Genomic DNA, 12,160 nt, shown 5'->3' on the forward strand with positions numbered 1-12,160 from the left:
GGTGAGCTGGCCTGTCTTAGGAACAATCCTGCACTAGACTCACTGGGGTATTCAGGATGACAAATTCCAGCTACAAAGAGCTTAATTATTAAAATAAACACCCAAACGACATATAAATGAAAGTGAAAGATTGTTTTACCTGTGACTATGTAGAAACTATGAATTGCTGAGCTTTATTTCTTATTCTGTTCTAGACTTCCCAAAAAGCCATGGTCTATTTGTTTCCTGCCTCTCTGTATTTTTATGGTTTGAGGACAAATACATCTGTCCCCAAGGAGCTCTTAAACACAGGGTTGCTTGCAGACATCTAAGAAGTTAGAAGTACAAAAGAAAAAAACAAAAAATGTAGACTTGTGAAGTGTTGAGGTAAAACAGTGCTGGACATTAAAAAAGAAAAATAAATCATGCATCTGCTTTTATTTAATAAGTGTCCTTAAGCCTGGTGCAAACCTTTTTTGTACCACATCAATTTGGTGTTAAAGGGCTGCATCACATCACTGCATGTCATAACATGCAGAAAATGTTATTAAAAAGAGACAGGTTAACTCCAGGTACTCCTGCGGATGTAACTCAATTTTGTTTGTAGTGTAAGTAAAGCTGCTGAAATTTATTTCTTTCTGTACAACTTGTATTTTCTGTTCCATCCCTGGGTTACCTAACTAGCTATTTCTCCTCTCTAACTATCTACATCTCAGCCTGGTCATCCATTGAAGTTAAATTTTCTTCTATTTAAAAACACTTCTTTCTTCTTCTTTATAATTCTGCAGATGTATATTTAATATTTTAGGTTAAACTTACATACCAGTTACAATTAGCTTGGTTTGGGAGTCCAGATCTGACTTGGTTATTTTCTTTGTTTTGCATTGTATTTATTTAATAATTAAGCTAGGCTGGAATGTAGGAACTATGGTAGAATGCTTATTTTAGGTATTTTAACTTCCATGGGACCCTGATGTGCTGGATGCTGTGCTCCCAGTGCTGAGGTGCTGTGCCCTTGTCACTTCCCTTGCAGCACATGCACTCAGAGCATCACAAAGGGTGTCAAAACCCTTGCCTAATGTGATGATGGATAGATGGCCTCAAGGAAAATGTGTTGGAAAAAATGCTTCAGGTGTCAGGATAATCTGAGAACCAGAATCCCTGATGTCTGACATCTTTCTTTCACATTTGTCACCCAAGTTGAAATATAGGAGCAGAGAAACAAACTGGAAAGGCAGAAAAAATGATGCAGAGTGAAAGGCAAATAGAAACACTCGTGGGAATGGGTGCTCAGAGTAGCAGAGAATCTTTCCAGAGCTGCTTTTGTTATGTGTTAGCTCCCTCTGTAATCACTGTTAGCTCTGAAGGTGTCACTGTCACTGCACCAGGACATGCTGAGCTCCAGCATTACTTCTGGATTCACTGGCACTTGTGGGGGGTTTTTGTGTGCACCTGGTTAAACCTACATCTGATTTTAGAAAACGGCAAAAAATAATTAGAGAACTTCAATATATAGACTCAATTTGTGTGTTGTGTAAATTGCACAGAAGATAATGAAGTGTTTAACCCAGATGCTAATCCTTGGTAAGTGGTTTTTGTCTGAAAGCAGACTGTGGATTTTTTTTCCCCCCTCAGCTCTATAGCATTTCTGCACCTTTAAAGATTCACAGGAATCCAGTTGCTGTGTGTGTCAGAATTAATTGGGCAGCGTGACAGTGCAGGGAGATGGAGTTTTGACTGTGTGAAAATGCCTTATTACTGTAGCCTTCTGTGCTTTTTTTCTTGTGGTTTTTCCTTTTCCCTTCAAGCTCGTGCATGGAAGGAGGCATTCCCATGGCATGCAAGGGGTACTGTAAAATTTATTTTCATCATGCAGAACACTTTGCAGAACCCTTCCCATTCTGGTGTTTGGTAGAAGCTGCAGAACTAGAGAAGTTAATTTTTTCAGAGCATATTCTTGGAGAAAAGGCACAGACTGAGAGGGAGATACTCATTTGGATCCCTTCCAGTCAAGATACTTAAATTTTGAGGAACACATGTTTGTCTGTGCAAATCTGCCAGCGTTCTGGCTACTCCTCTGTTGGGGCAGATGCTCCTTAATTCCTCAAGGAGAACAAAAGGAATAAGAAATGTGAGATGGGAGGCCCTGCTGTCCCCAAGTCACCAGCAAAACCAGCATCAGCAGGGAATGGGTTACACCTCTGAAAAAGCAGTTTCATTACAACTTGATGTATTCTGGGACTTCTCCAAAGAGTTTGGCATGGATAAGTTGATAAAACTCAGTCCTCCTTCGGACCACGATTCCATCAATACTCCCTGTGTGCTGCTCTTCATCACTGAAACAACCTTGTAAAACTAAACCAAATGGCTTCCCTTCCACAGCAAGGTGAGAGGCTGCCAGAGAGAACAGAGTCATGGGGCTCAGTTTAGGACACAGGAGCACTGAAAAGCCCTTAAAATTGCTCAGCTCTGTGCTGAGCACTGGTTGAAGTGTGTGCTGTGCTGCAGTGCAATGTGCATCCTGGTGCTGATACCAGCAAGGTGCACTCAGGGCCAGGTGGGCAGCACACCTTCCCAAATCCCTGGATTTGTTGCTGATGAGAGGCTCATGGGGCAGTGAACACCATACAATCACTGTCAGATGTGCTCACAGCAAGCTTCAGGTTTCTTATTTAAGATACAATCACTCCGAGAGCATATTGGTGTTTTAAAATTAAATCAGTAGTTGGCTGGGGGATAATGAGATGCAATCATCTGTGCTAATTAGGATAATCAAATGTCACACTTCCCCCAGCATTAGTTGATAATCACAAAATGAATCCCCTTTTGCTGTCTATGTTCAGCTTCCCACAGCTTTGTGAAGGTTTTTTTTTTGCCTTCTAATCATCCTGCTAAAGGCAGGCAAACCTGCCTGGCCAAGAGTGTCATCTGCTGCTTCAGATCTCCCTTTCCTGGGGTGACTCCTACTCTAAAAGAACCTCTCTTCTAGATCAGGTGAAGGAGATCTGTGCATCAGCAGAGCCACGACCCAGGTGTATCAAATTCATGACCTTAATTTAGCAACTTCTTGGGCTCAGAATCTGCTGCTTTGTTGTAGTTAGAGACTGGAGCAGAGTGCAGCCCATTCTTAGAGTGTTACTACAGCACAATCAAAGCCTGATCATAGTCATTCTTCAGGAGAGGTGTCTGCTCACTGCAGATAAAAACTCCAGCCTCACAGAATGTGTGTGCAGCTAAACATCCATCAGTAAGCTTCAAAGGATATTTTAAAGTTTTATTTTATATCTCTGTGTTTTTAATTTTAGGAATCTTTCAAAGAAATACCAACCCAAGAAGAACTCCAAAGAGGAGGAAGAATACAGGTATGTTCACCATTCCCTGCTGCGTGAGCACACATTGATGGAGGAATGGCAAAGTTTGGGTCATCACCTAGGATTTGGCTTCTAAACCCAAGGTTTTAATGTCAAGTGTAAGAATATAGACATTACAGATGCAGAAACAGGCTTGTGGGGTAGATACTAAGGAGTGGATTTGCCCTATAACTGCTCAGTTCCCTTATGTTGCAGTTTCTGGATGCCTGAGTTGGGGTTTTGGTTTCATTTGTTTCTTAATGTGCCTTAAAACTTTCAAGCCAGACTGATCCTGCTTCTCTGAAGTGAACAACCAAATTCATATCTGCTTTCAGCAGGAGCAGAAGCAGTTGTTAATTTTAGCATGAAACTCAAGCACTCTGTGTAAGTATTAAATGACTCAAACAGGCTGACAACACAGATTAGTAACTTACAAAAGGAGTAATGTTCTAACACCACAGTGCTCCTGCAGAGCAGGGTGGAGGATGAGGGTTGTACTCCCAGTATCCTGGGGCTTGCTGCTGTTGAAGGATGGGCACAGCCTCACCTGTCTGTTTGTGATTCCCCTGCTCAGACCTGTCCCCATGGCAGGGGATTGATGCTGTGCTCACAGGCAGCAGCAGAGAGCTCAGCTCCTTCTCTGAGCAACAATGTCCAGGAGATGAGACACCACAGGTCCCTAAGAACACTTGGAGAGAATAAAGATATGTTTTAAGGAGAATTTTCTAGAAGATGAGCTTCCCACCAGACTCTAAATCAGACTAAGAACCTTTCACCTTAGAGTACTGTGACCCTGGAGTTTCTCAACGTCAGGGTTTTGTAATGCAGCTCTGAAGGAAGGCATGGCAGGGGCTGACCCTCAGCCTCGTGTTCCAGGAGGCTGCTCTGCCTCTGGAGAGCCCAGCAGCAGCCTCAAACCCTTGACCTTGAAATCTGACATGTTTCAAAAGAGTTTGGATATGGCTCCAATTGGATGATTATATTAATACAGATTTTTTGGGTCAGCCCCCCAAGCTGCTCTATACAGCTATTCCAGTGGCTTGTGTAACAGAGATAACAGGCTTTTTGCTTGCTTTTTAATTATTTTTAGGAACATTGTTTGGCAATCAGTTATTTATGCCATTGTTTCCTGAGATATTGGTGTTTACACAAGGAAGATTATGTTACCAGCACAGTGGCTGTTTTGGTCTGTACCCAAGATTAGGAAGAAATCTGCCTTTGGATAGCTCTACCATAAATGGGTATTTTGAGTTTACTACAATGGGTTTTGGCACATCCTTCATTGCTGAAAAAGGATTTGGATTTGAATGATTCTATGTGATGTGGCACAGAAGATCCTGAGCATCCTTTGCCCTTTATAAATACAGTGCTCACCTCAGTGTAGTTACTTCATGTCTCAAAACATTGTCTGGGGATTTGTCATGTGACCTTTGGGTGCCTCAGATGCTGCTTGGAGACAACCTGGCTAAAAATCAGCTTTTTCAAGCTCATTGTCAGTCTCTAGTTCTGTGCCTTTTATACTTTGGGATTTTTTTGCAACTGGGATTTCTCTCATTTCACATCTTGACTGTGAATGTTTCTGCTTGTAATGTTTTTTTCCCTTTAGTCCCCTTTTTAGTTTTTCCTGTTTTTATTTTCATCTGATGCCTTTTTCATCCCTACTTGTACCACTCCATTCTAGTTCCTCTAAATATCTTCATCTTTGCTTTGATTTTTCACCTTTAGGTGATGTTACCAGCACAGGCCACTACTATTTTAGAATTAGAATGATAATAACAAAACCAACAGTAGTTTCTCTAGTATGTAGTAGTGTCTTGCTGCTGGCTTCCAGCTGCCCAGCACAGCCAGCTGGGGTATTTAAATGCAGCTCTGTTGGCACTGGACTGAATATACCAGTGACATAATCTGCTGCTTCAAAATTTGTGTGCACAGATGTTTCTTCCTTTCAATAATACATGGAATGCTGTATGGGAGATTATTTGATATGAAAATATAAACCTTGTGATGGAAGGTACTAAAAAAATATGGGTGTACAATGAACAGCTGGTTAGTAAACTCTCTACTTATTTGAAAACTTTATAAACTATATCTGATTTAAATCAAATTTACACTATGAAAAACTTTCTTTTCTAGGCTATGCTGGCCAAAATTTTGCTTGCTTAGACAGGATTTTTCCAGGTAGGATATACTGATGACTCTGTGCACTGAATTGTAGGAATTGAGAGAGTACAACTAGAAATGTTTGGTGAGTAGAGATTAGAAAACTGAAGCCCCAGAGCTGTGCTGATAAAGAACCTGGCACTCTAAAGTGGTGATATTTTAAGAGCCAGTGTCAAACTGTCTAAATCGAGATAGACTTATCAGACAACTGTCAGTATGTGGGACAGGCTTCCTTTGGAGAAATTCCTTCAGTGAATCTGTGCTAATTCATAGCAATGCTAAGTGCTTAAGGAGGATCCCGGCTCCCTTTGGAGGGTGTCTGTCAGAAAATAAAGAGACTAAAAATGCATTTCTGTCCTTTGCAGGTACACATCAACTAGAGCCTTCCTAGCCACTTTAAATGAGATGAATGACTATGCTGGCCAGCATGAGGTGATCTCAGAGAACATGACCTCTCTGATCACTGCAGAGTTAACACGCTACGTGCAGGAGCTGAAACAGGAGAGGAAATCGGTAACTTATCCTTCTTTATTTATTATTCACAAGGAATTGCTATTTAAGACAGCTAATTAGTGGTAGTGGAGTTCAATGTTAAGTGAGATTTATTTGTGGTTAATAAACATGAGCTGTGCTAATGAACCAAGCATTAAAGAAGTGGGTTATGTGTCCTGGCCAAGTCACTGAACTGTTTGAATCAAATGTTATAAAATCAGACAGGAATGCCTGCAGGAGAATCCCTTCTAAATAAGGTCAGAGACCCATCTGTGCTTAAGGTTCTGTTAGCCAAAAGCTTGCCTGGGGAAGAGTCCAGCAGCACTGTGTAAAACCTGAAATAAACAGAGGAACTGCAGTGCTGAGGCTGATTGAGAGAATTATTTGGATTTTGATTCACTTTTTTTGTGCTTCTCAGCCAGATCTGGCCAAGGGGACTCTTTAAAAATTATTTTGATAAGAAATAGGGGATTTGTCTTGTTTGGTGAAGATGGGGAATGTGGTTTTCAACCTGTTGTCCTTCAAGATGGTAGAATTAATAGCTTTATGTTAGTGCTGTATTGCAGCTGGTACTTCAGGGACCTATGTGGCTGCTGCAGTGAATGTTCAAAGCTGATTAATTTGCACATCACCAGCTCTGTAAAATGGATAGTTGAGATGTGATTTCCTTCCTTGCCTTGAACCCTTTTATCTCCTGGATGTGTGAGCATAGGAGGAGGATTCTAAGCACTACAAATACAGAACAGGTATAAAATGACTAAGCAAAGTGCAAAGGGAGCATCAGAGCATTATATTTCATTTCCAAGCTGTTGGTCTATTTTGGAAAGTGCAAAAATACTCCTGCAGAACTTATGCATTTATAAATAGTCCCACTAAACACTAAGCATGTGTTGAGGTGCTGTGTGGGAGCAGAGCCCTGGAAATCACCACCTTTTTCTAAGTATAGCATTAGAATGATAATTCTGTCAGCAGAGGAAAAGAATATATAGACATAACTTTAATCTGCAGAATGGTGTATAATCTTTCAGGGAGAGCATGGAAAGATCTTTTACATACAGCTGTGATGAGAATGTTTTCTCAGCCCCTCTGTGACCTTGTATCCAGTGTGGATGTGTGGAAAAAGGAGAAAAAAGAAAAAAAAAGCAGCATTCTAGTGTGGCATTTTTCTGTCAGCTCTAGTTTTTTGCCTGTTTTTTCAATTACATGGGTATATAAGTTGACTGGAATATCTGGATGTTCTAAGTACCATGGAAGAGGGCTTGCAATATTTCTTGTAAAGAATTTGAGCAGTAACTATTGGCCTTTTGTTTTGTTTTTAAACTTTTCTAATAAATATGGCTCATATAAGTAATGGGTGAACGACAGGAAAATTAGTTTAATGTTGGCTTAGTGATAAGAACAGGGGAACAGCAAAAAGCAAGTGAGTGTATTTACCTGCTGTTGCTGATAATTACTGGCCTTTAACAGAAAACATTTGTCAGTCACAGTTGTTTTGTTCTTGCAACATAAATCAAGCTTATAGGAATTAGGAATCCTTGTCTGGTTCCTGTAGATTTCTCATTCACGAGAAAATGGTGTTGAAAAGGAAACTGTTCCCACCCTCAGGCATTTTTCATGAGCAGCCTCTCACTTCATCCTGTAACAGCATTGATCCTGCTGAGATCTGCAGGAGGGGAGGGTGGATGTTGTGTAAATATTACAGAGAGCTGCAGCTTAGGCAAAACCTTTTATGATATCAATTAATGAATGACTTGGTATTTCCAGAAATTTTGTTGGCAGGGTTCTTGTGCTCACTGTTCTGCCATCAGCTGCTGTGCTCCAGGTCCAAAGAATCATTTGGATGAGCCACTCCTGGGGCTGGGTCCATGTGTAGGAGTTGGGAGACCCACATTCTTCTCCACTGAGTCTTGAATTAAGTCATTCAGGTGTCCAAATACGTGTAAAATGGTAAAATTTCCAGTGATTTCCGCATGGCTGTGCTAGATAAGCACCTTTACTCTTTTGGTTTTACTTTCCCACCTAGAAGATCGAAATGATATACAGAGGTGTCATAACTATAAATGTATGAAAGATGAACTCAAGTCCAGCAGAAAGTGGTCAGGCAAATCAGAATGGGGTTGGAAGGGACCTGAGAGCTCATCCCGTTCTCCCCCTGCCATGGGCAGAGATAACTTGACCAGCCTGTACCAACCCCTGGCCAGCCTGGCCTTGAACACTTCCAGGGATGGGGCAGCCTCAGCTTCTCTGGGGGCCTCAGCACACTCAAAGGAAAGAATTTTTTCAAATATCTCTAAATACAGCTTCTGTTTCCAAAGGAAACCCCTTTGATGCACAGGAGTGTTTGCTGGAGTTGTGGGCGGTGAGTGTGGCTGGTGGGGGCTGGTGCCTGCCTGCTCTGCTCTGTTTTCATGCTCATTTAGCTCTATTGATTCAAGTGGAATTACACCAGCAAATGATTGGGGTCACACAGTAATAAATCACTTCTTGGGTTTTCCTTGGCCTGGAAGTGGTGCAGAACTGATGCTGTATCATGCCTTACATTGGTTTTATGCTGGGTAAAATCCATTTGGCTTGCCAATTGTACATATGTTGGGTTTGTTTGGCTCTCTGAAAGGTGTGCTTGATGGCTGCCTATGTCATGTTTTTTCTATAAAAGATGGTTGCTAGTGGTGAAAATAAGGAAAGAAGGAACTGATCAAAACCAGGCAGGACAAGTGTGCAGGTTGGACAAGTGGGTGATGTGCAAGGTCAGTGCTTTGGTGCTGTTGTTCAAAAGAGAGATACCTCCTTTTTCCTCTGATCTGATTTAGAGCTTGGTAGAGCTCTGGGTTACCTTTACATTTTTTCAGATCCTGTGCTTTGTTGCATGATGGCTTTTGACCTTTAGAAAGTGGTTACAAAAAATCAGGCAAAGGCTCCTTGTATGAAACTTGAATATCTTTAGGAGCAAAGGTAAATCAATGACTTTTATCATTTTACACATTCCTCTTCCATAAGATTGCTCTCAATGTTGTCAGTGTACCAAATGAGTTGTTTTGCCCTCAGAGTCACTGAAGTCAGGTACACACCCTGCCTGCTTTTCACACAGTGAGAGGGAGAACTCCTTCTGTTGTTTCAGTCCTTCCCAGCTGCCCAGTGAAGTGAAACTCTTTATAGTGCAGTTCCTCACTTGAACTTCTTCTTGTACTCTCTTGATCTTACTGTGTCCATGCTCTCTCAGGAGAAATTCTCTTCCTCAGGATCCTTGTTAGCTGGTTAAAAGCTCAAATTTCAGTTCTGTGTTGTGTGAAGGGCATGTCCCATCCATATTCCCCTTGAGGTTGTTGAGGTTAGATGCCTGTGACTGAATTGCTGTTGGAAGATGTCATCAAGTTACACAAATGAGATGGGAATCACCTCTGAGTGGTTCAGGGAATGAACTTGCTTCTGCAGTCATGCTTCATGTCACCCCAATGTCACCAAAGCCTTACTTTGGGGTAGCTCTCAAAGGTGTCAAGTTTGACCTGGATGACTTTGTCTCAGAGACCACAGAATCACAATTCAACCTTGTGATTCTGTGACCTGCAGTATTACAAAATTGGCTCTTAATCTTGTCCATCTTTGACAAAAGAAAAGGAGGTGATCCTGTCACATCAAGATGAGTGTTTGGACTTTACTTCACAAGCACTGACATGTAATACACTTCTAGGTTGGAAATGTGTAAGATTTTCTGTTTGTTGGCTTATTTTTTTCCCTTAACACTTCACAGGACATAGTTGATTTATACATCCAACTATGGCTGAGGAATCCATCCAATTCTGTAATTTGGATAGAAATTCAAGAATTATTTCCTGGGGCCATTCTGATTTAGATCTCTGGTCACAAACTAGGTCTGACTTACAGCCTGCTCTGGCAGCAGCTGCTCTGGGTAGCCACTGCTCATGGCAGCTTTGCTAAAAATGTATTTGAGAGTCATGAACTATCCCTCTGATTACTGCTGCTGCTCTCACCTCTGCCTCCACCTCCCCTTGGGGCTGGTCTGGCTCCATATAATCAAGCATGAAAGTCAGGTAGAAGCCAAGGGCTTTGCTGCAGCCTGAACTGGTGCAGCACTGGGATTCTGTGGTTGGGAGAGAATTTACCTGATGTCAATACTTTCCATTTTGTGTGGGGATAGAAGGGGAACAGGGAATGAATGAATCCTTATGGGTACCATGGGGGCAAAACAGGTCTGGTTCTTTCTGGTGGACCCTCCTTGTGTGCATTCATCCAGGGGGTGCCTCTCAGAGGACTCTCTGTTTCTTGTAGGTTCTCAGGTGTTGATGAAAAGTAAATAATTGGAGGAATTCTGTCACGTTCACTCATTCTGAATAGTGCCCTGTTCTGCAAAGAGTCCTGTGGTTTTTCCAGAGGATTTCTCCAGCATGGAGCAGGCATGGGGCAGGGTGGCAGCACACAGCCCTGTCAGGAGCACAATGGATTTTTCCATGTTGCATTTGGGATGTGCCTCAAGGTCTGTGTGTGTTTGGAGCACAGCTGTGCTTTGTGCTGCAGGGGCACAGAGAGGCTTTGCTGCCTTCCAGAAGTCACAAACCAATGGCCAGGTGAAGAGTGGGGAAAGGAAAAGAGTGACAGAGAAAGGAAGTGATTTGCCAAACTTCAGATTGATGCAATTTAAACCAAGCTTTCCCCAACTCTTGTTTTGCAACCAACTTGCTTCCAGCTCATTGCCCTGTGAATGAAGGTCTTAATTTTAATCTAAATATAAAGGTATTTATGGGAATTTGTTGTGCTTGATAAATACACTGCACAACAGTCCTACTCTAAATATTCATTCTCTTTCTTGCGAGGTATTTCAGCTGTATTTTGTTAAGTGAAATTGTACCAGTAGAGTGTTAAGTGGTAATTATTAAAAAAAAATTAAGAATGCAGAAAATTATTTAGGAAAGATCACAATAAATTCTGTGCTCTTATGGAGTGTTTGTTGGTTTTCACCAAATTATGGATAGTAAATGCAATGAAGCTGTGTTGAATATTGGTGTGTTATCATGGAATTGTGCTGTGAAGGGAAAAAGCAAATGCTTATTATGGAAGTTTCCAAAGCATTTTTGTGTGGGAAACTAATGCTAATATCCCACCCAACTGAAAGGTATAATGTGACCTTTGGATTTAGCAGGATTCAAAGGTGAGACCACTGAACTTCATATCCTGCTCTTCCCAGTTTTGAATGGGTACATTGAACTATGAAATGATAGCCCAAATAAATAAATTGGCTTCTGTTTATGACATGAAGGAATCAGATTGGGAAAACAAAATCTGTTTACTAACAAATGTAGTTCCATTTTCTGTGAATTAGCCTGAATACTGCTCTGCACAGCAAGAGCCTTTAGAGGGATGAGATGAGAGATGCCTTCTGTGAGCAGTAACATTTCCTGCTCAGTGCATGACTGAGAGAAGCCTGAGGCTGAGGGGGTTGAGCATTGGCCATGGATGCATTTTTCTCTTTGTGTTCTGACTGTACAGCCACAGAGATTGGCCTGAAAAGAAAGAGCAACAATAAAGCCAGATGAGTAGTGCATATGTTAATTGTGGAGAATGGTGTTCATCCAAGCCTGTGGTACATGTGGGCACGTTCAGCTGGCATTTTTGCTGACATTTAATATTTTATGTTTCTGATGCAGGTCTTGGTACTTCCGTGTAGGTGAATGTGTGCATGAAGGGTCTATGGAAACAGCTAAAAGTATTTCCTTGGATATTGAGGCATTAGCTTGTACATCTCCTAGTTTTTGTAGTGCAAGTCTTCCACAGGAATGTCACAGACTATTTGAAATTGCACCTTTTAACTGTGGATCAGTGAAAGGAGAGCTTGGTGACAATGCTGGGAATGAGAAGAGGTAGAAGTTAGAGCAGCTTGTTCCTCTAATTTCATTGAAGGATATAAAAGCAGAAACAACTTTTCACACCATAGTTTTAGTAGTAATTATGAATCTCCATTTGAAAAGCCCTAGGTTTGCTTTTGTGGAGCACTTGGCACTGGTGAGCTTTTAAGGACAAGATTAGTCCCTAGGGATGGGTTGGAGGAGGGTACGTGATCTCCAAACAGCCTGTCACACCTGTGTGCTCACTGGTTCCAGGGCCTGCTGGCCTTGCTGCCCTGAGGGCAGATGGTTCAGCAGGACCTTTCCAGGAGCTGGCCAGAG

At 41.7% G+C, this 12,160-nt stretch overlaps 1 protein-coding gene across 10 annotated transcripts in view; it reads left to right on the forward strand.

Annotated features, from left to right (window-relative positions):
• FNBP1 (formin binding protein 1) overlaps window positions 1-12,160 on the forward strand; it is a 93,030-nt gene that overhangs the window by 30,714 nt on the left and 50,156 nt on the right. For all 10 annotated transcript variants that reach the window (XM_030961162.1, XM_030961156.1, XM_030961160.1 and 7 more), the window contains exons 3-4: window positions 3,285-3,341; window positions 5,855-6,002. In XM_030961162.1, the coding sequence (XP_030817022.1) occupies window positions 3,285-3,341; window positions 5,855-6,002 (205 nt within the window). The remainder of the gene's footprint in view (window positions 1-3,284; window positions 3,342-5,854; window positions 6,003-12,160) is intronic.

Source organism: Camarhynchus parvulus, chromosome 17 (genome assembly GCF_901933205.1).
Source record: "Camarhynchus parvulus chromosome 17, STF_HiC, whole genome shotgun sequence".
Lineage (NCBI taxonomy): Eukaryota > Metazoa > Chordata > Aves > Passeriformes > Thraupidae > Camarhynchus > Camarhynchus parvulus.